The sequence below is a fragment of the Hylobates moloch genome, unplaced genomic scaffold (assembly GCF_009828535.3).
Source record: "Hylobates moloch isolate HMO894 unplaced genomic scaffold, HMol_V3 SCAFFOLD_16, whole genome shotgun sequence".
NCBI lineage: Eukaryota > Metazoa > Chordata > Mammalia > Primates > Hylobatidae > Hylobates > Hylobates moloch.
Window position 1 is genome coordinate 37,121,094 of NW_026652291.1, and position 22,603 is coordinate 37,143,696.

A 22,603-nucleotide genomic window follows, 5' to 3' on the forward strand; every position below is an offset into this window, starting at 1 on the left:
CCAGCTACTCAGAGAGGCTGAGACAGGAGAATGGTGTGAACCCAGGAGTGGAGCTTGCAGTGAGTCGAGATTGCGCCACTGCACTCCAGCCTGGGCGACAGAGCGAGACTCTGTCTCAAAAAAAAAAAAAAAAAAGAAAGAGAACGTTACTAACTCATGTGTTTTCAACGAGTTTTCCAACACACACTTGTCACAAACTCTAGGTACATTTAGAATTGCAAGAATGTTTATTAGGCCAGAGGATCAAGGTTATATTTCTTCTATGCTCACTGTGGTTTCCAATGCAAATTGGTCAAAAGATATACTGGGTCACACATACCAATTTCAGATGACTTCCTCTGACAGAACTGTTCAGCTTGGGCTTGTTCTAATTCATGTCTAGAATTAATCATGCTGGTCTCAGCTGACCTGCACATTCTCATGGAGAAAAAAAATGATTTCTTACAAATATGAAACCCAGCTAGGTGAAGTTTCATTTGTGAATTTCACCAGAGGCATGGGCAACTTTAACCTAAGTCATGGGTAAATAAACTGAAAAGGACAAGGTGATTACCTGAACTTGAAAGTGCAAGTTGGTTACAGGACCAGAAAGGACTTGTGAATTGCAATCTCCTACTTCTCTAAGCCAACCCGAAATGGAGGGAGAAATTAATTAAATCATGATTTTGATAATTATTTAAAACTGCCATAGACAGTAAAGCTTTGGCTACAAACATTTGTTAATATATTTGATGATGAATAACTACACTTTCAAGGTTAACAGTTTTCTCAAGGTTCTTCAATAGCTCCTCCAAACTCTAGCCCAGAGGGGAGGGATGGATGTGGGAACCAAGATGACCAGCACAAGAAAGCCAGTTCCCTAACACTAGGATGTGCTCAATTGTTTGTGTCTGAAGAGAGGAGAGGAACCAAGCAGCATTTTACCTCATTTGGTGCTCATTAAACAGCTGGCCAAGAAAAACAGTCACCCACCACAGGTACTAAGCTACTTCAACCTATACCACGCTACTATGGCCAGCCTGGCAAGTTCTCGGTGGAACAGGGGACTAGTTAATAGCCTGTCACCTTGTGAGTAGGTCTAACTCAATGATGGAGGTGGTCTGCTGGCTGATATCCAGGCACTGCAGACACAGTGAGTCAGGACAGACCAACCAGGGGGCCCATCTTAGTTCTGCCCTGACATCCTAAGGCAGTGGTCCAAGCCTCCATCACAAAGATCATGATGATCTCTCCTTTCTGTGAATGCCTCTGATATTAAAAATCTACTTCTCTCATCCTGGCAATTCATTAGATGCTGTACTACAGTGTGACTTTAACTGTTTCATGTCTATGGGCCTCACGTTCTGGATTTTCCTTCTTTTTGTAACTTTTCTTGTCTTATGCACTGTAGTGCAATACATATAGCCAGTTTAGATGTAAAGTTTAGCTTCATTACAGTATGCAGGAATTCTAGGGTTCCAACCAGATAAAACTGAAAAACACTAGAATTAGTCTTTATGTTTGAGAGGGGAGAGGCCAAGCCTGATACTGTTCTTATGGCCTCCTGAAAATTCAGCAAGTATTTCATATTATAGATGCTTCATAGTTAATGTGTAAATGAATGAACAATTGAATGAATGGACCCAGTGCTCAAATTTTGGTTTCAGTCTCACTCTACTTGGGACAGTAAAGAGCTCTGCAGTAAAAACAAGGAAGGGAGAAATTTGAACTATACCAAGTGGTGGGAATACATCACAATGACTCAATGGGATGCAGTGAAAAAATACTATAACCTACTTCATATTTTAAAAATTCTATTTCTGGTGTGTTTTATATAACTATATATAGTAGCACTATAGTTTTCGGCAGCAGTTTTCCATATTTTGGGGCAATGTGCTAAAAAATGATGGGTTATAGATTCAAAAGATTGCTGCTCTAGATATCCAATATAATAACGGTGACAAAAGAAATGTGACAAAATGCTCATAGATGGGTTGGTCCAGCCTTCTTTAAGAGGTGAACAGAGAAGCCTGTCTGAGGCTTGAAAAAGAACATACCAATTTGCTCATTGAAGACAGAATGTGACAGAAGAAGCAAACTGAAAGGCCTGCCAGCTTCACCTAATGCAAGCTCCTATGTATATAGCTGACGGAACTGAGGTCCAGAGAAGTTAAGTGCCTTGCTCAAAATAGTACAGATGGTTTGTGGCAAAGCTGGTCCTTGAATACAAGTCTCCCAATTCCAAATGCAGTGCTTCAGCTTCTGTTAAAACACACTGCTTTTCTACTGACTATCAGCATAGAGATTTCAGGGCACATATAAAGAAACAGCTGCAATTATAGTGATGCATGGAAACCTCTCAACTCTAACAATGACAGAAATATGTGATCATAAGCTCTAGCTGAGGTAGTTGTATGATCATCTTGAAGAGCTGAGTATGGTATACTGGTCAAGAGCACAGACTCTAGAGCAAGACTCTAGGTTTGAATGCCAACTAATTACTAGTTATGTGATCATCAGCAAGTTATGGAAATACTTAGTACTTCAGTTTCTTTGTTTCTAAATTGAGGGTGATAATTGAACCCCACTAAGTTGTTGCATTTTTATGTGCTTAGTATAGTGCCTGACACATAGTAGGCACTCAATATTATTGCAATCATTAGCAAAAGGAACATAAAACTTGTATTAATTTCCATAGTGCCTTTTTTTTTTGAGACAGAGTCTTGCTCTCTCACCCAGGCTGGGGTGCAGTGGCGCCATCTCGGCTCACTGCAACCTCCGCCTCACAGGCTGAAGTGATTTTGGTGCCTCAGCCTCCTGGGTAGCTGGGATTACAGGCATGCACCATCACACTCAGCTAATTTTTGTATTTTTCGTAGAGATGGTGTTTCGCCATGTTGGCCAGGCTGGTCTTGAACTCCTGGCCTCAAGTGATCTGCCCACCTCAGCCTCCCAAAGTGCTGGGATTATAGGCACGAGCCACCACACACAGCCCTCATAGTTCCATTTAGTACTTTAAGTCATTTGCCATTTTCTGTCACATTGTAGCGGAGTTATAGATAGCCTGACACCATTTCTAACCATTAGGTGCCTCGATAAATGGAGGGCTCACCTGATGTTATTCAGAAGACTGGTATACCAAAGAAATCTCACCTGTGTTGGTAAGGTGGGAAGCTAGAACCAGACCTGGCCACCCAACATCTCAGAAAGGTTAAAACTTATTATAAAGTTCTCATTGCTTTAAGAAGTTCAGGGCTAACCCCACCCCAAAGTGACTTGCCTCAAAGAGATCAAAATCCAAGTTCTGTAGTTTCATCTCCATCCCCCTAACCTGTAAATGGCTGCCTGAGAAAATGCTTCCAGCTACAAAATGATTCTGTCATTTCCCTATTTCTTTTTCTTTCTCTCTTTTTTTTAAATTATACTTTATATTCTGGGATACATGTGCAGAACATGCAGGTTTGTTGCGTGGGTATACATGTGCCATGGTGGTTTGCTGCACCCATCAACCTGTCATCTACATTAGGTATTTCTCCTAATGCTATCCCTCCCCTAGCCCCCCACCTGGTGTGTGATGATCCCCTCCCCATGTCCATGTGTTCTCATTTTTCAGCTCCCACTTATGAGTGAGAACATGCGGTGTTTGGTTTTCTGTTCTTGGGTTAGTTTGCCAAGAATGATGGTTTCCAGCTTCATCCATGTCCCTGCAAAGGACATGAGCTCATTCTTTTTTATGGCTGCATGGTATTCCATGGTGTATATGTGCCACATTTTCTTTATACTTCCCTATTTCAATGGCTCCCTATTACCCTCAGGAAAAAATTCAAACTGATTAGCATGAGGAATAAGACCTTTCTGCTGGGAGCAAGCCCCCCAAAATCTGGCCATAAACTGGCCCCAAAACTGGCCCCAAAACTGGCTATAAATAAAATTTCTGCAGCACTGTGACATGTTCATGATGGCCATAACGCCCACGCTGGAAGGTTGTGGGTTTACGGGAATGAGGGCAAGGAAAACCTGTCCCGCCCAGGGCGGAAAACTGCTTAAAGGCATTCTTAAGCCACAAACAATAGCATGAGCCATCTGTGCCTTAAGGACATGCTCCTGCTGCAGTTAACTAGCCCAACATATTCCTTTAATGTGGCCCATCCCTTTGTTGCCCATAAGGGATACTTTTAGTTAATTTAATATCTATAGAAACAATGCTAATGACTGGCTTGCTGTTAATAAATATGTGGGTAAATCTCTGTTCGGGGCTCTCAGCTCTGAAGGCTGTGAGACCCCTGATTTCCCACTTCACACCTTTATATTTCTGTGTGTGTGTCTTTAATTCCTCTAGCACCGCTGGATTAGGGTCTCCCCAACCAAGCTGGTCTCGGCAATCCGGCCCCTGCCTGGCTCTACACCCTGCCTCGATTCCATGATGGGGGCTTTTCCCTCTGCCAGGTGCCCTTTCCCCTTCTCTCTCTCAAGAACTGCTGTTAATTCTTCACATGCCTCCTTGTTGTAAAGTTCCTAGAGAGCCTCCATCCCCAAACCAGGACTCCTATCTGTTCCCCCAGAAACATCCCAAACCTAGTGCCATCATGATACCAAGTGTAACCTGCTTACTCGTCCATCATAGCCACACCCCTTCCCCTCCCCTGACTGTGAGCTTCCCAAAGAGCAGGGACTGTAGCTTTTGTCTCTGTGTCCCAAGCACCTGCCTAACACATGACCTAGCAGACAGTAGGTGGCTAATAAATATCATTATAGTGTATCACACTAAGCTACGCAGTCACCACCCTTGTGTGAAGGTGGGAGATTTCTCCTTCAAAAGCTGAGCTGTTCCACTTCTGTTCTTTCCTTTCTCACATGGTTCCCTGAATTGCCTATTGCCATTTATCATATAGTATTTATTATCATCAATTATTTATTAACTATTATTGTCAAGCACTTTTCTAAGATGTGGGGACCAGCACTGAACAAAAGTGACAAAAATTCCTGCCCACAAGAACTTACATTTCGGCCAGGCACAGTGGCTCAATCCTGTAATCCCAGCAATTTGGGAGGCCAAGGCAGGTGGATCACTTGAGGTCAGGAGTTTGAGAGTAGCCTGGCTGACATGGCAAAACCCCATCTCTACTAAAAATACAAAAAAATTAGCCAGGTGTGGTGGTGCGTGCCTGTAATCCCAGCTACTCAGGAGGCTGAGGCATGAGAATTGCTTGAATGTGGGAGGCAGAGGTTGCAGTGAGTGGAGATCATGCCACTGCACTCGAGCCTGGGTGATAGAGTAAAACTGTGTCTCAAAAAAAAAAAAAAAAAAAAACACCTCACATTCTAATGACCCTAAGACAGGCCTTTCTGCTGGTTTACCTTAGTTTTGTACTATCCAGTCAAAGGGCAAGCTATTTCCCTCAGTTCTAGTTTGGTCCCTGAAGGAGCAAGAAACTTCTTCCTGGCTGGCCTTGGATCCACCCCTTGGTCTCTGGCAGCCACTTATTGACTGTTGTTTGTTTTCTGGGGTCTACATTTAAAGATTTCAATTGCTTATTCTATCTCTGGCCTAGAGTCCTACTCAGAAGGAATTTATTTTGAGGCTTTTCTAGCTTCATTTACCTAAACATCATATTTTAAAACAAAAAAAATTTGTCTCCTTAAACCTGTTCACTGGATTTCTTTCATCCTCTATAGCTGGAGATGACAGTGCCAGGAAATGTGATTAACCTTAGCTGCTTTAATGAGCCTATTAGATGGAAATATGGTTAAAAAAATCAACATCATAACCTAAAAAGACCTTCTATTAAAGACGGGAACCTCCACCTTGAACACACACACACACACTGCACATATACGTATATACATTTGCATTTAGCCCACAAAACTCGGACACTCCCCTGAGGGTAGAGAGTAATTTTGCTCTTGTATACTGTAAATCATGGAAAGGATGTAACTAACAGACACAGAGTTCTCCACTGCACATATTTTAGTTATCCAGCTGCCCTCTGGTCTTCTCTGGCTTCCCTTGCTCAAGCAGTGGACAGATGATGGCTGACCATGGGGACAGCCTGTGCTAACGTGCCTCTGTTATATGTCCCTGAATATAAGGTAACTTATACATGGTTAAATTTAGGCCTCATATCTCACCAGATAATAATAATTTAGAGTAGACAGTGGATTCTGGATAAACAGAAGAGACATCTCTCCCCTCCTGAAGACAAATTCAAGGGCTGATTATTGGTATAAAGAAAATTAGATCAAGGAGGAGCCAGGTTACCTGGGGCTAAAAGAAAATATTTTTACATTTTATTTTTAAAACAGTATACTGGTTTGATGGCATGGACTAGTGATAGGTAACTTCTACCAAAATTTTGATCTGAAAGGAGAGGGCTGGGTGTGGTGGCTCACACCTGTAATCCCAGCACATTGGGAGGTAGAGGCAGGAGGATCGCTTGAAGCCAGGAGTTTGAGACCAGCCTGGGCAGGATAGCAAGACCCTGTCTCTACAAAATAAAACTGAAAAAATTAGCCAGGCATGGTGGTGCATGCCTGTAGTCCCAGCTACTTGGAAGGCTGAGGTGGGAGGATCACTGGGGCCTGGGAGGCCAAGGCTACAGTGAGGGCAATGGAGTGAGACCCTGTCTCTAAATAAATAAATAAAAAATAAATGGAAGAAGGAGAAGATGCTGAGAATGAAAATGACTAAAGAGGTCAACAGAGCTACACAGTTCTACTTAACAAACTTATAATATCTGCTCAGCTGGACAAAGTCCTTCTATTAGATGTTATGTTTGGGTATTTACCTCCCTTCAAAAGGAATCTGTCCTTCATATATAGCCCCTTATAAGGAAAAAATGCCCCCCATCAATGGATCCTGCTGAAAGGATAGGTGTACTGGCCATCTTCTTTACCGTTACAGCTGAATGGACGAAGGGACAACCCATGAACACAATTACCAGGTGTGAAAGATAAAATGGGTCAATTAGATCATAAAGTCAGTGTCAGTGTCATGGAAAGGCAAGACAGAGATGAGACAAATGAAGAGAATAACTTAAGTTTCAACCTTCCCAATACCCACCCATGTGATCTGGCTGTATTTTAGTTCCTATTTATACACAGTCATGATAATCTCAATTGTGTCCTTACAAAAGAGCTTAGTGGATAAGAATGTACCTCTGGAGCCAGTCTCCCTAGGTGGAAATCCTGACTCTGCCACTATTTGTGTTGCCTTCTAAGCCCCAGTTCCTTCATCTACAAAATGGGATAATTAATACAGTTGTCCCGCGGTATCTGCAGGGGATTAATTCCACGGCCCCCTGCAGACACCAAAATCCATGGATGCTCAAGTCCTTTATATAAAATGGCATTGTATTTGCATATAACCTACACACATCCTCCTGGATACTTTCAATCTCTAGATTATTTATAATACCTAATACAGTGTAAATGCTATGTAGATAGTTGTTATACTGCAGTTTAGGGAATAATGACAAGGAAAAAGGTCTGTATGTGTTCAGCACAGACATAATCATCCATTTTTCCCCTACTATTTTTTGATTCATGGTTGGTTGACTCTATGGATGCAGAACTCATGGAGAAGGAGGGCCAACTGCACTATCCTCAGAGGGTGGTTGTGAGGACTGAATGAGATAATAAACATACGATGCCAGGCATACAGTATATGGTCCATAATGTGTGTATTAATGTGCCCCCCAGGTGATTCTGATGTGTGCTAAAATTTGAGAAAATGGAATAAAGGTTTTGGTGAAGAAACACAACCACTCCATATCTTTGACTGAAGAACAGCCCTCCTCTATCTGGGGAAGATCATCCATCTTCTTTAATTAAACATGCAGCTTTGGAAGGGATAGATATCAGAAACTAGGTCGGACCTCAACTGGACCCTCCTTGGGCTAGACCGCCTTGCTAGACCTTGTTACGATCCTTCTCCAAATCCTAGTAAACATCGCAAATGCATTCTGAAGATACTTCATGCCACATTACAACACAAACTAATCATTGGGCACCACCCCTAAAATCCAGCCATTCTTTTCTTCTTTATGATCTCTGACCTAGAGGCCTCTTGCCCTTGGTATAGCATTCTCTGCAGTGATGGAAAACAAGGATCTCTTCTCAGAGAGTCCTTCTAACTTGAAGGCCTCTGGGGTCACACCACCTCTTGGCATCCCATTCTCTCAGCTTTTGGCCCTGTCGTCACCTCTCTAGCTGAGGCAACTGACAAAGATGCCTTGGAGTTTTTGTCCCTCCAGCCTTCTTGACATTGAGACCTTAACAGAAACAGTGCAGATTTGAGAAATTAGACAGTAAATCCTAAATGTAAAAAGATTTGAGGGTGAGGGGAAACTACTTTCAAAGCTAGCCCAACTCTCACACAAACTACCTCAAGGACTGCTCCCCAAAGAAACCTCTCTGGCTCTCATCTAACTTGATTGTAATGCATCTTGTGCTTCAAATGTGCCTCCTTTTGACAAACTAGCACCAGCAAAAGAGAGCTCCCGACCAAGAAGCACTTCCTGGTGGTTGACTTTAATGTTCCCTTTCTCCTTTTGTTCTCCCAGCTGAGGTTACATTGCCCCCTGGCCTCCAGGCTGAAAATCCTCAACACATTCCTCTCCCTTTTGGGATTTACAGCTTTTCTGACATTTGTAGGCTGTGCCCATCTCCTCTCAACTCTAGCCTCCCCTACCTCACATAACATTTAAGCTTTCTTTAGCCGAATACCACACATTTTTTGGTGCTTTTAATCTTTTTCTATAAATCAGGCATTTCATGGCATCTGAACAGCTGCTGGAAGACATATGCCCAGTCAAGTGCTATGGACTCCTGAATACCAGGGAAGTAGAGCACTGGCTGGCATGTGCCCTTGTGAATAGAACCATGTAAAATCGTGTGTGTTGATATAGTCTGTGGCTTTGGAAACAAAAACTGAAAGGTCACTAGGACACTTAAACATTTTTATCCAAAACTCACTCCTAAGAGGCAGCAGTAACCAAATTTAAAACTTCACGGGAGGGGCTCTGACTTCTGTTCCCAGCACACCACCTCTCACTGTGTGGCCTTTCAGCAATTCTCTTCTCTCCTTCATGCTTCAGTTGCTTGAGGTAGATTAAGAAATTCATCATTTTAAGACAATTAAAAATACTATGGAAACGCTAATGTTAATAATGTTGATCATAGTTGTTAATATTAACTTTGTAGTCACATGGTGACACCTTAGGCTTTCAAAGTACTAATTACAGCCAACTTGCACCATACCCCCAAGGAGTGGATTTTTAAAACTGCTCCACTCATATCCATTGGTACATGGCCCTACACAAACCAATGAACATTTAGTTTGAGACTGGGCTGTGAAGGGCCTTGGAGCTAAAGCATGTAGAGATTTCTGCTAACTTGACCAACCCACCCCAAAGTCTGTGGTTAATGGATTACAAATTTGGGTAATGCAGGACAATAAATCACAACTATAATAATAAAGCTGAAAATACACACAATTTAAGTAGAAACACCAGTGTTTTTTATCGGAAATGAAAGAAACCATTGATCATAGCAACTGTCTGAGATTAGCAGGGAGCCACATTTTCAAACATCCTGCAGTAAATCCAGAGCAGATCCAGCTGGAAAGCAAGAGTGGAAATAAGACTTGAAAATTCATACCACGCTTTGAAGTTTGCTTCTTTCACAACCATGAGTCTCTGATTTGTCCCAACCATTCTGAGCTGTCTTGCTTGTTGAACTTATTTTAAAAGAGAACACAAGCCACAAACTTGCATATAATCTTTCAAATGGACTCCAGCTTTTTGCAGGGATGGTTTGGTAGGGAATATGAATCCCCAAATACTTTCTCTTGCACATGAAATCAGCCATCAATTCCCCCGACTCCAACCAGAATAGAAAGCCTTCCAACAATACAACTAGAAACCACTCTTGGTTCTAGGAAGTGCTGCTATTTCTCTTGTGTTCTTTCCTTGACCTATCCACACATTTTACATTTTTAGTTTTCATGTGCTATGATCTATTGAAAACAAGTAATGCCGAAAACAGGATACAACATGCCAGATGCTGGGAATACCAAGATGGCAGCCTAATAATGTCTTCTTTTCCATAAAACCATGTGGAACTCCTGAAGTGGGCCATGTCACCATAATGAAGTAACTGCTACTCTGTTAAATCGTCAGAAGAAAGCAAGCCAATGGTCTATAGCTTCAATCTTGCACAGGGTTCACTGTTACCATCTGTCAAATCTCACCTACCAACTGTGTTACAGTAGGTGGGCACTCAGCCGGTTCTGCTCAAATCCCAGGTGACTTTGGAATAGGATATGGCATCTTAGGCCATTTGGACTGTTTGATCCCTTCTCTATTAATCACTCTGGGGGAAAGGGATGTTACCTATGACTGAGGTCCAACAATTATTAGTATCTCCAATGACCATAAGGAAGAATTGGCAAGGGCTAAGAAACGTGTCCTTGGCCACACAACAGTCACAATAACTGAGCACGGAATTCTATAATAACCTATAGATCTGAACTTCTGTCAACAAAATGAAATCTGAAGAAGAAAATACTGTGACTCAAAGTACCTAGTCTAGAACAATGTAGACTATACAACCAAAAACTCCTTATTTCTGTCCCTATCTCTTCTGTTGAATGACAGAGTGGATACTGGAAGATTGCTACAGTCTTTTCCAGCTCTAACAGTTAAGATCATAAGGAGGGTCTGAAGATCAGAAACATTCACCCAATGATAGGGTTTAATTCTGATTTACAGAGTGGGAAGAATGACTGTGTTGTTGATGTTGCCCTAAACACAATAAAAAGGACCTTCAGAAATCTTAGCATTGGTACTCTGGCATACCTGCAACAGTCTCCCCTTCCTGTATTACTGTATCTTTCTCACTCTGTGTACACTTCAGGTCTTGTCTCTTGCTCTCTCTGCCTGTCTCCACACAAAGGTATACAAAATCAGAAGTGTGTGCAAACCAGTGAGTATAAGAAACACACTGGGATTTGGGGGCGGGGGGCAAGGTCTATCCTGTCCTGTAATAGATTTCAGCTGCAGTGCACAGTACACTGCTTAAACAGTGCTCCCTTGAAAACAGTTGTGAGGTGAGAACAAGCAGCCAAGAGCAGCCAGCGATAAAATGATCTGAGTGGACCTAAGAGGAGTAGTACCCAGCAGGGGCTGATTCAGGGAAATGAAGTCCCTTCTGCTCTGATGCAGAGGAGGGAATACAAGTGACCTGGACCAACCGAGAGATCTCTTCCACCCCAACAGATCCTGTACTATTAATATCTGCCAGCTGCAGGCCCAGAGCATCCCCCTGCTGAGATCAAAAGAGCTCCTATCTTAACTGGAACAAGGTCATCTGCACAGGGCTGTAAAAAGCGAGCCCTGGCTGGCTGCAGGGACGTCTATGGGGGAGGAGAAGTCAGGAGATGGGAGGTGCTCTCTCACGCTCCTTTAATCTCGGCTGACCAGCTGTTGCCCTCCCAGTGTTTGTAAAGTTGAGAGTTCTTTGTTTTTGTGTTGCTGGGTCTCCCCGCCCCCCCACCCTTATTAAATCTGTGGCTGAGTTCTGGGCTTGGATTAAGTAGACTCATGTTCACTGCTTGACATCATGGTATAATTCCCTTCATTGAGGTTTCATTCCACTGTTGAGTTATCCAGCTCCCAGGCGGGAGAGCCAAAGAAGGGAGAAGTACACCCCAAGGGCCAAGGACTTTCCCAGCATTGCTCCTGCCCCTGAGCTTTGTGCCTTGAGAAGGAATGAGAGGGCAAACTGAATTTTCTCTATTTACTTAAAATATCTCCTCATATTTGCAGTGTGCTTGTCAATTTGCAGCCTGTCTTTCACAAACTATCCCATTCACAAACTATTGGGAGAATGGAACTTTCGGAACTTATGCAAATTGACCAGTCACCCCATCCCAGTGTGTTTCTTATTCTCACTGGTTTGCACACACTTCTGATTTTGTACACCTTTGTGTGGAGAGAGGCAGAGAGAGCAAGAGACAGACAGACAAGACCACAAGTATACCCAGAGTGACAAAGAGAAAACATACAGGGAGGAAGGGCTCCTGCAGGTATGCCGAAGTATCAGTGCTAAGATTTATTAAAGACCCTTTTTATTGTGTTTAATCTAGGGCAACATCAGCAACACGGCCATTCTTCCTACTCTGTAAGTCAGAATTAAAACCCCATCAGTGGGTGAATGCTCCTGACCTTCAGACCTACCTCATGATCTTACATGCTAGAGCTGGAAAACACTTTAGCAATCTTCTATGCTTCCAACCTGTCACGTAACAGAAGAAACTGAGACCCAAAGTCATCAAAAGGGCCTGCCTAACACCACAGTTAACAACACAGTGGCAAAGCTGATACAATGAATGCTTGAAGCAAAACAGAGCAATTTATACGTGTGTGCACGTGTGTGTGTGTGTAAATCATAGGAACTTAACATCTGTTGTGATATATTTGAATGGCTATAAATGTTCTAAGACATTGTTCATTTTAATCCACTAATAAAAACCTTCATTATAGACTTTAGGAATATATTTATATAGCCTCTTTATCTGCTCAGCTATACAAAAAAAAATCTAGAAAAATCAATTATTTCCATTATTTCTTGGATTTCTGGGAGGATAAGCTGGTAACTCTTCCTTTGCTATGAACACAAGTCAGGGGTTTCTTGTGGCAGTTATACTGCAGCCCTGAAGCAATTTCTTTTCTATGTGTTTTGCTTTTCTTCTTTGCTTAAGATAAACCAGGAAGGCAACACAAATAAAAGTACTTACTGATTTTCAAATAAGGAAGCAGTTTACTCTATTCTGGTCTCCTCAGAGCTGAATAAGTGTGTGTGTATATGTGTGTATGTGTGTGTGTAATAATTATAATAATTTTTTAACAATGTTCATAGGTGCTTTATATGATTCTCATGGTCACTGCTCTTCTGAAGTATTTACTGTGATATTCATTCAGCATTTATTTACTGCCTAGTATGTGTCTAGAACTTTGCTAGTCACTAGATAACAACATGGATACAAAAAGAATATGACATGGTCGTGTCTTTAAAATCTGCCAATTTAGGCAGAAAAACATGAGAAGTTAAATTAATTTTCTAGACTTTTTCTCTATACAGTTGAGCAGATAGAGCGGCCACAGAGGAAAAACAGAGAGTGAGACCATAGGCAAGCAGGTTCTGTGAAAGAGGCAGTCTTTAAATAAGCCTCGAAGGAGTGCATGTGGGACGAGAAGCAGAAGAAGTGAAAGAGGGAAGCACTGTTCTAGGGTGAGCTGTCTCTGCACAGGCCTGGAGCTGGGAGTGGGGAGGGGCAGGCCAAGAGCGGCACACTTGGCATAGGAGCTTCACCTAAGATATCGGCAGGTACTGAATTTGAATAGAAAGGAAATGACAGATTATGAAGGGTTAAAATCATTCACTTTATCTAGTGGTGTTTTGAAAACCAGTCTACCCAAAGGGAGCAAATAAAAAAACAAGGCACCTGATTTTCAGCATTTGCTGATTTCCATGGTATAAATACTTTCACCACGGCTGATTTCAAGGTAACAAAACCCAAATCCCTAAATATGTTAAAATCAGCTTACTGATTTTAGCTCATTCTCAGAAAAAAAAACAAAAACAAAAACAAAACAAACAACAAAAAAGAAACAAACAAACAAACAAAAAAACTATTCTAAGATTTCTGAGAGCAACAGAGCAGAACGAGGCCAGACGGGGAAGTTCAATTTGGTAGTGGCAGAATGGAAACTGTAGAGGCTAGAGCTGGGAAGGCCAATCTGGATGTTATTAAAATAATTCAATTGGGAGTTTAGTAAATCTGCTGATCACAACACACATTACAAAAAAGAGGGGACAAAGGAAAGATACATGTGGAAAGAAGTACTAAGCAGACTTGATGACAAAACTTTCAGGAGGGAGGAATACTCGATGATTCAGGTTTTCAGCCTCGCTGATGGGGGTTATGATGATGTATCCCTGAACTTGGAAGGAGGGTACACAAAGCATTGTACAGTTTTCATAAATAAGCCACTAGTTTTCCCTCCTAAAGCCACCACTAAGAAGCAGAAGTGTGGTTTTTGCAATTTCTAAGACCATAAAGCAAAGCTGATCTGCAGAAGATCACCTGGGCAGTCAGTCAGGAGCCTTGCTAGGCCTAAAAGTCTCCTGTATTCCTTCATGAGCAATTCTCAGAAAGCGGAAAGGGGGGAGGGGCCTGGAAGAGCTATACATGTCTACCCAGACCCACAGCATTCTGCATGAAAGATACTAGACTACAAGGATAACAACTCAGAAATGTCAAGTAAGCACTTTCAATAAAACTAGAAACCACCCTCTGGTTTACTGGTGTTATTTCCCCAGCTACGTAAAGCTTATTGCCATCGAAACCATAGCCAGCCTGACCTTTGCTAGCAGGGGAGGGTGGAGAAAATTTTGCAGATTTACCAGCGTGGAGATTTTTTTCTTAATCTTCTGTAAAGCTGATCAGGAATGTCATATCTCTGGCACATGAAACTGATGTACGCTTTTTAGTCCAAAGGAACTCAGCACAAGCAAAAGGCTAAATTGCTAGGGGACCACTGGGAAAGCCAACCTTTGAGTATCAGTCTCAAAAACAAAGTCATTTAACAATTCATCGGCCCTCATACTAAGGACTTGAAATAGCACACAGAGGAGTGACTGGCCTCCAAATGGAGCTCCCTTATAGAGGCAGGGCAAGAGACTCCCCAGTATAAGAGATCAAATGCCAGGAAAGGTGGCCAAACCTAAATCAACAGGCTCCGGCTGGGTTCACTGGCCAGGGCCTATTAGCCATATCTCCCAGCTCTCAACAGGAGGTGGAGAGGCAGTGGGGCTGTACGTCAGTGTCAAGTTTCAGCCTCTCCAGGACAGATTCCTTACCTTCAGACAGGGACAAATCATCAGCTGGAGACACCAGGTCTGCCTGAGAAGCCAGGGCTCCACTCAGATGGGTTGTAATCTGATTCGTCAAGATAACCTGTGAACAGACAGGGAGAAGGGGGGTGGGGCAAGGGAGAAGAAAGACAGGGAAGACCAAATTAATTATTAGAGTTATCAAAAGGCAGACTATGGTTTAGGAGAAGACTGATAAATACACAGGTAGCAAAACCCCAGCCCTGACTTTCACCAGCTTTATCTTTAGGCCAGAATATCTGGCAAGGCCTAGCAGTTATTCAAAACCCAGAAAACTGAGGAAATAGACTGACTTTTTTCAGAGTAAAACCTCTATCAATTCATTCTAAATGCTGAGTAAGTTGGGACTGAGGGGTGTTATCATATTGGTTAAATAATAGGCAGCTAACCACGATTAAATGCACATGTACACATTTTATCAGACTTTAATTTTTAAAATTATATCCACCAGGCACAGTGGCTCATACCTGTAATCCCAGCACTTTGGGAGGCTGAGGCAGGCGGATCACCTGAGGTCAGGAGTTTGAGAACAGCCCGACCAAATGGAGAAGGTCAGTCTCTACTAAAAATACAAAATTAGTCAGGCATGGTGGCACATGCCTATAATCCCAGCTACTCTACTCGGGAGGCTGAGGCAGGAGAATCGCTTGAACCCGAGAGGCAGAGGTTGTGGTGAGCTGAGATTGCACCATTGCACTCCAGCCTGGGCAACAAGACTGAAATTCCATCTCAAAAATAAATAAATAAATAAATAAATAAATAAATAAATAAATAAATAAATAAATAAAAAACAAAATAAAATAAAATTACAACCACAACCTAAGATATTACTGGTGTTGAATAAAATTAATAATTTAAAATTTGGGGACAGGCACAGTGGCTCATGCCTGTAATCCCAGCACTTTGGGAGACTGAGGTGGGCGAATCACCTGAGGTCAGGAGTTTGAGACCAGCCTGGCCAACATGGAGAAACCCTGTCTCTTCTAAAAATACCAAAAATTAGCCGGGCATAGTAGCAGGCGCCTGTAGTCCTAGCTACTCAGGAGGCTGAGACAGGAGAATTGCTTGAACCCAGGAGGCCGAGGTTGCAGTGAGCCGAGATCATGCCATTGCACTCCAGCCTGGGCAACAAGAGTGAAACTTGTCTCAAACAAACAAACAAACAAACAAATAAATAAATAAAATAAAATAAAATTTGGATGCCTGTGGCTTCTTTGCTTGTTATCGTTAAAAGTCAGAGTTTTATTTCCAAATTTGTGATATAGGAATGAATGAGTTTGACTCTAAAGAAATAACACTCCTCTTTTAAATAGTTAAATTCTAACATTAAATTCTAACAAAAAAAGTACAAAGTCTCACTATGTATTTAAGACACAAATGAGCATAATCCTACCTATACAAAATGAAGTTCATAACATTTAAGATCCCTGGAAAGGACTCTCATACTACCTAATTCATGGGATCAAATGCCACACAAATTTTCAAATTTGGTATAGTCAAGAAACTATTCCTAAAAAGTCCTCATTTGTAAAACCTACCTTATTGTTTAGAAGCCTAGAGGAAGAATAAATACAGGTTCTTTTCTGGAAAATTATAACATAGTGAATACGACAATCATTTTCCAAGGTTTAGATGTTCTCATTAAGGGAAGAAACTATGAGCATCTTGGTCACTCAGAGGCAATGTCCCTTCTGAAAGGGGCACTAGGCATTTAGTGCACAATTCAGTGCTTGGAATATTTGTCTAGCCAGACTGTGCTGGTCTGAAACAAGGGTCAGCTATGGTTTTGTTGCCACCCTGATTTGAACAGAAATGGAAGTTGCCTCCATTTTTTATTATCCAGCTTTTCAGCCACACCTCTGTCACTGTATCCTGAATGGACCAGTGACACATTATAAATCCTATATCAATGGCAGCTTAATTGAGGGCTGAGAGGGACCGGGACGGCAAGGTCAGGTAAAGAAATGAAGTACTCGAGTAGCAAAGACAACCTTTTAAGTTCTGTGTGCCCACTGGGCTTGTGAGTCTCCAGTCACTCTGCAGCAATAATCAGATATTGTAGAATTCCACTCAGTATTTGCTAATCTTCTCTCTCATATTCTTTTTATTGCTACTTTCCATAGACCAGTGAGAATCACCTAAGATATGCCTTCAGTTAAAATGGCTGGAACCTCCTTGAAACAACTGTTCAGCTCTATGAGTATAAATAAGGAACTGTGTTCATTGATCTCTTTTTTTTTTTTTTTTGAGACAGGGTCTCACTCTGTGGCCCAGTCTGGAGTGCAATAGCGTGATCTCAGCTCACTGCAACCTCTGCCTCCCAGGTTCAAGCATTTCTCCTGCCTCAGCTTCCCAAGTAGCTGGGACTACAGGCCTGTGCCACCACGCCTGGCTAATTTTGTATTTTTAGTAGAGATGGGGTTTCACCATGTTGGCCAGGCTGGTCTAGAACTCCTGACCTAAAATGATCCACCCGCCTCGCCCTCCCAAAGTGCTGGAATTACAGGCATGAGCCACCATGCCCGGCCATTTCTGTTTTATAATATAGGGTATGAGCTTTGGAGTTCAGTAAAACTGGGTTCAAATTCCAATTTTGATCCTGTGTACCTTTGAGCTTCATTTGTTCATAGGTAAAATAATATCTATCTCATAGAATTTTTATGAGAATTAAATGAGACAATCAATGTAAGATACTTTAAGTATCTGACACATAGTAAATATTCAATAAATAGAAGCAATTGTTGTTATTGTTATTATTTCCTTCAGAATGAGGATATACAGGTTAATAAATTAGTATATGCCGGCCAGGCGCGGTGGCTCACGCTTGTAATCCCAGCACTTTGGGAGGCCGAGGCGGGCGGATCACGGGGTCAGGAGATCGAGACCACGGTGAAACCCCGTCTCTACTAAAAATACAAAAAATTAGCCGGGCGTGGTGGCGGGCGCCTGTAGTCCCAGCTACTCGGAGAGGCTGAGGCAGAAGAATGGCGTGAACCCGGGAGGCGGAGCTTGCAGTGAGCCGAGATTGCGCCACTGCACTCCAGCCTGGGCGACAGAGCGAGACTCCGTCTCAAAAAAAAATAATAATAATAAATAAATAAATAAATTAGTATATGCCACAGGCTCCAGACAGTTGGTTCTAACAATAGAACACTAAATCACAATTTTCTATATCAGGATATACTTTGGTACCTGATGATTTCTACCTATTTTAGTCCTTCCTAAGTTTTATTTAATTGCAAAGAATTTGTGTAAAAATCTTAGTAAGAAAAATATAGCCATTATTTAAATCAAGTCCAATAAGATATTGACATTGCTCTGAAAATACTATGTGCTTTATCTACCAATAAACTGAATAATGCATTTGTCTATCTTAGTTAAAAAAAAATGTGGAACTTCTGAGAGATCTAAATATGTCAGCTCTAATATTTTTGTGATTCTTTTAAATGATGGCTTGGTGAAAATGATTGGGACTCCAATGATATGGTTAATAGTAATGAGAAAAAAATTCTCAATACCTACCATGCAAAGCATGTCACCATATACATGGGGGAAATCAAGATATAAAGGTACTGTATGTCTCTAGAAACTTACCAATTCAATGACGAGGCACTGACTAAAATATTTAGACCACTTTTCCTCAATTTTATTCTCACTTCACTGGTTCTGTAATGGAAACTTGTACTGAGATGACGGTTTTATTGTACAGAACTAATGAAATGCTACCTTACAGAACCTAAAACTGAACTACAGATGTACCTCAAAAGATACCCAGCATCATTTCCACTTCTCGTGAAAGAGTAGATGGGGAAGAAAATATCCACTCCCCAATGGCAAAAGAACAAGCTCCTAACTGATTTTGCTAATAATCCTCTCCCTTTTAATCACGTGTCTTAAAGCCAAATCACCAAAGGGATACATAGCAACCAAACTCAGGGCTTTGCTAATCATGTCATCTTACTGAATTGTTGTGGTTTTCTAAATCTATTTTCAGCAAAAAGGATAGAATGAAAACATTTCCCAAAGCATTGAATACAATCATGACAACTTGGGGAGAAGACTATAGGTATATTTTCCTCTGAGGCAATCAGGAGACTCGAAAACTATACTCTTAAAATAACATATGAAATACTATTATAATTTATAAACAGACTCTTAACACAATCTGGTTTCTAACCGACACTTCATGGGGTTTTCCTGCTGCTTTGCTCCATGGGAAAGACTGAATCTTCTGATGCTCAGTACTAAATTTGTGTAAGAGCAATTTGCACAGTGTTTAGGACAAGCGCTTTGGAATCAGACCTGAACTTAGATCCTGGGCTCTACCATTTACTCGCTGTGTGACATGGAGCAAGGTTCATAGTCTCTCTGGGTATGATAATACTTAGCTCACATGGTTCTGAGGATTCAGCTGGATAATGCATAGAAAGTCCTTAGCACAGTACCCAGCCTATGGAAAATGTTACCCCATCACTGTCATTAGTTATCCTTTGCTGATTTATACCTTGCTTGTTTAGCTATAAAACCCATGCCTGATTCCCTTTTATACAGAATATAGTCCACTGCTGACAAATAACAAATATTTGCTGTCGGTGTGTTCAAAAGCAATAACAATTTAATTGAAAGTATATATGCTATTTTTGCTATTTCCCTAAAATATGGCTTATTGAAAACACACAACACACCCCCAATACCACCAATTACAATGCAAGACCAGAGTGGGATTCTTGGACAAAGGAAAAGGTAGATATTTTTAATGGTCATGATTAGGTCTGAAGCCAGGAATAGACAGAATCCAACTTAATCAGCTTCTCTTGAGGAAGAAGAATACCATCCACCTATTAGAAGGAACAAGAAACCCTATAAATTGCATAAAGTAACTTCTGTCTCAACTCAACTTTATATATGAGAGAATGCTTACTCTCAAAGCTTCTTTGCATTGCCCTCTTAACTGTATGTTGTTTACAGAGGTGCACCTGTATAGGAAATGGCCCCTCATATAGTGTCACATAGACCTTGAGTCCCATTTTTAATGCTTTCCCACAAGGAAAAATGGGGAGAGATTTCTCCCTTCAAAAGCCATGCCCCCAGGTTCCCAGTTTTCCTTTGCATTACATAGTTTCTCAACCCTTCTGTGTACTTCAGTCAAATATCCACACTCAGATTAAGAGAAAAATTAAGATCTTTAAAAAAGAAATACAGGGTATAGATTCATAAACCACCCAGTAGGTCCTCCTTTCACAGCCAGCAAGGCATAGAAGCTAGAGAAAAGAGATAGAGGGGAACCAGTTAAAGATGGGATGAACTGCTAAGGCAGAAGGCTGGGAAATCAATGTCATTTTGGTCAGAAGGCAGAGGCTCCTGGCCAGGAAAACCCAACCAACACACACACTAACGAAAATACATGACTTATTTCCACTAAGTATTTAAAAAGTAGCTTAAGGCAGCAAATACCTTGAGTTAAGAGAGAATAAGCAGAATGAACTGGTCATCAGTCAGGGGACTGGACCAACTGAGCCCAATTCTCTGCCAGTCTATGTGCCCAATGCAGGCCCTCTGCCTTCAGCTGACTCATCTGTCTTTAGCTAGGCTATGACTAGACTATACCCAGGCTACACCTATCCTCTGCTCAAGCTTAATGTTCCTGGCCTTTAAGGGCCAATGTATATGTCAATTCTAACCTACTCTACATTGAAGACTAGAAATATCTTTGGTGGGGTGGAAGGGGATGGGGCTCCATGAGTAGCCATTTTGTATACTGGAGCCTTCCATGAGTACTAGAATGTACAGGTGAAGAGAAAATTGGATAGCCCTGGAGACCTGAGTGGGAAATGGCCAGGCCTGAAGGCACAGCCTTTGATAGAAACAGCTCATTTTGCCTGACTTTTGGTGGGGGACAAAGAAGAGGGAGTTTGTGGTCAGCCAGGGATAGAATAGGTTGGAATGTGATATCTGGTCCTGTTTGGTCAGCAGAAGAGATACTCATGATCAGGAAAATAATTATTCAATATTTAAAAGTCAGATTTTTTAAGGACCCAAGAATCTGACAAATGCCATCAGTGAGCTTTCTGTGGGGGCAGCTGAGAGGCAAATTTTGTAATCCCCATTTTCCACCAAGTGAACTGGAGTCACCTGTCTAAGACCAATAGTACAGATGGGATGAGGGCATGCAGGCTTCCCTGCCTGCTCTCCTTCCTAAGGCAACATGGGACACAGGAGAAGAGAGAGAAACTCTCAGCTCAGATCTACTGACAGGTGACTTCTCCAGGCCTTAATGTCATGGCCTAGAGAATTCCACCTATAAAAGTAATAAACAAAGAAATCTAGTATCCAGAAAGACACTGAAAGATGGTCAAGAAGCTACACTGTAACAGGATCAATCTTGTGATAAAAGTCTTTTCAGACTCTGCTAATAAATACCAAAAATCAAGTAGGTCAATGGCTTCCGCTTCTATGAAAGTCAAGTATGTGAGGCAATCTTATATGAATTTTGACAAATTTTTGGTGGTTTTCAGTGGCTCTTGATAACATGTGGTTATCATTTCCGACGCCCATGGGAAGTTTTGAAACTAAACTTTTCATGGAACTCATGTCTCTGTGCAACAGAGTTGAAGGGGTAGGCTGGGCTAGAGGATTCACGAAGCAACCTCAGGCATCTCAGGGACATTTCTAGCCCATAAAAACACCTGCTTCCTCCTCCCACCCACTCCCTGGCAGAAACCTGCCACAATCTAACACACATCAAGAAGTTTCAAAATCACTTTAACTGGGCCAGGATGGCGAGATGCAGTGATAGTCCGTCCTGATACTTCTAGCTCTCAAGTAAACAGCAGCCCCTGGATAATCTGGGTGGCCAGAGAGAGACGCAAGAAGAGAACGTGCGTGCTGAGTCTACTCACCAACCTGCCTGGCACTAAATCCAATGCTTTCAAAGTGACGAGGCTCTGCCTTTCATCAGCTCTGAAGGCACAGTTAATCTTTTTTTTCTTTTTGTACTAAAAATGGTCTCTCTGCTTAAGGCACAGCTTTAAAAATGTTACTTTTGTATCTGAAGTGCTCCTAATTGCCATATATGACAGTGACCTAGCCTTTCTATCCAAACAGAGGCCTGGGATAAGTCAGAAATTCAGGTTTTGATCCTGGCTCTGTTCAGAGTTACTGAATGCCTTGCTTTTGAGGAGACAGAGACCGGAACTTTCCTGTGAGAAATTGTTCAGGTCCATTGAGTCCTTTCATCACCAAGGTTTGAGAGAAAGGCCTGGAGTGGTTTTCCCCATGCTGTCCTCCTGCTCCCCAACCATGACGGTGTCTGCCCCAACCTGTCTGCTGTGGTAGGAGCTGGAGGTGAGAAGGAGACAAGAGGAAGAAAGAGAATAAGGAAAGCAATGAGGGCAAGAGGCAGAAGGAAGAGAGTAGGTCTAGAAAGGCCACGCTCCCAGACGCATGCCTCTCCCCATCCCAAACCCTTCCTGTCCACTTCCAGCTTTGTAAAGAGATACCCAATATTTGTTACGGAGTTTGAGTGTCACAAAAACAAATCTGGTTTTAGTATTTGCTGGCTTAGTTTTGCCATGCTCTGGAAAATCAAAAATCATTCCACGATTAAAAAAAAAACAACACAAACTTTTATCTTAGCTTCAGCTCAGAAAATATCAACTATCAGTTCTAG

General features: G+C 41.8%; 2 protein-coding genes across 8 annotated transcripts in view; one reads left to right on the forward strand and one right to left on the reverse strand.

Annotated features, from left to right (window-relative positions):
* The window catches only part of RAD51B (RAD51 paralog B), a 730,112-nt gene that overhangs the window by 237,341 nt on the left and 470,168 nt on the right, over positions 1–22,603 (reverse strand). For all 4 annotated transcript variants that reach the window (XM_032179312.2, XM_032179313.2, XM_058429428.1 and 1 more), the window contains exon 8: positions 14,902–14,998. In XM_032179312.2, the coding sequence (XP_032035203.1) occupies positions 14,902–14,998 (97 nt within the window). The remainder of the gene's footprint in view (positions 1–14,901; positions 14,999–22,603) is intronic.
* LOC131381474 (uncharacterized) overlaps positions 1–22,603 on the forward strand; it is a 52,007-nt gene that overhangs the window by 11,128 nt on the left and 18,276 nt on the right. For 3 of the 4 annotated variants that reach the window (XM_058429430.1, XM_058429429.1, XM_058429431.1), the window contains exon 3: positions 15,386–15,485. The exons of the other annotated variant lie outside the window; for it this stretch is intronic. In XM_058429430.1, the coding sequence (XP_058285413.1) occupies positions 15,386–15,485 (100 nt within the window). The remainder of the gene's footprint in view (positions 1–15,385; positions 15,486–22,603) is intronic. 4 annotated transcript variants of the gene reach the window in all.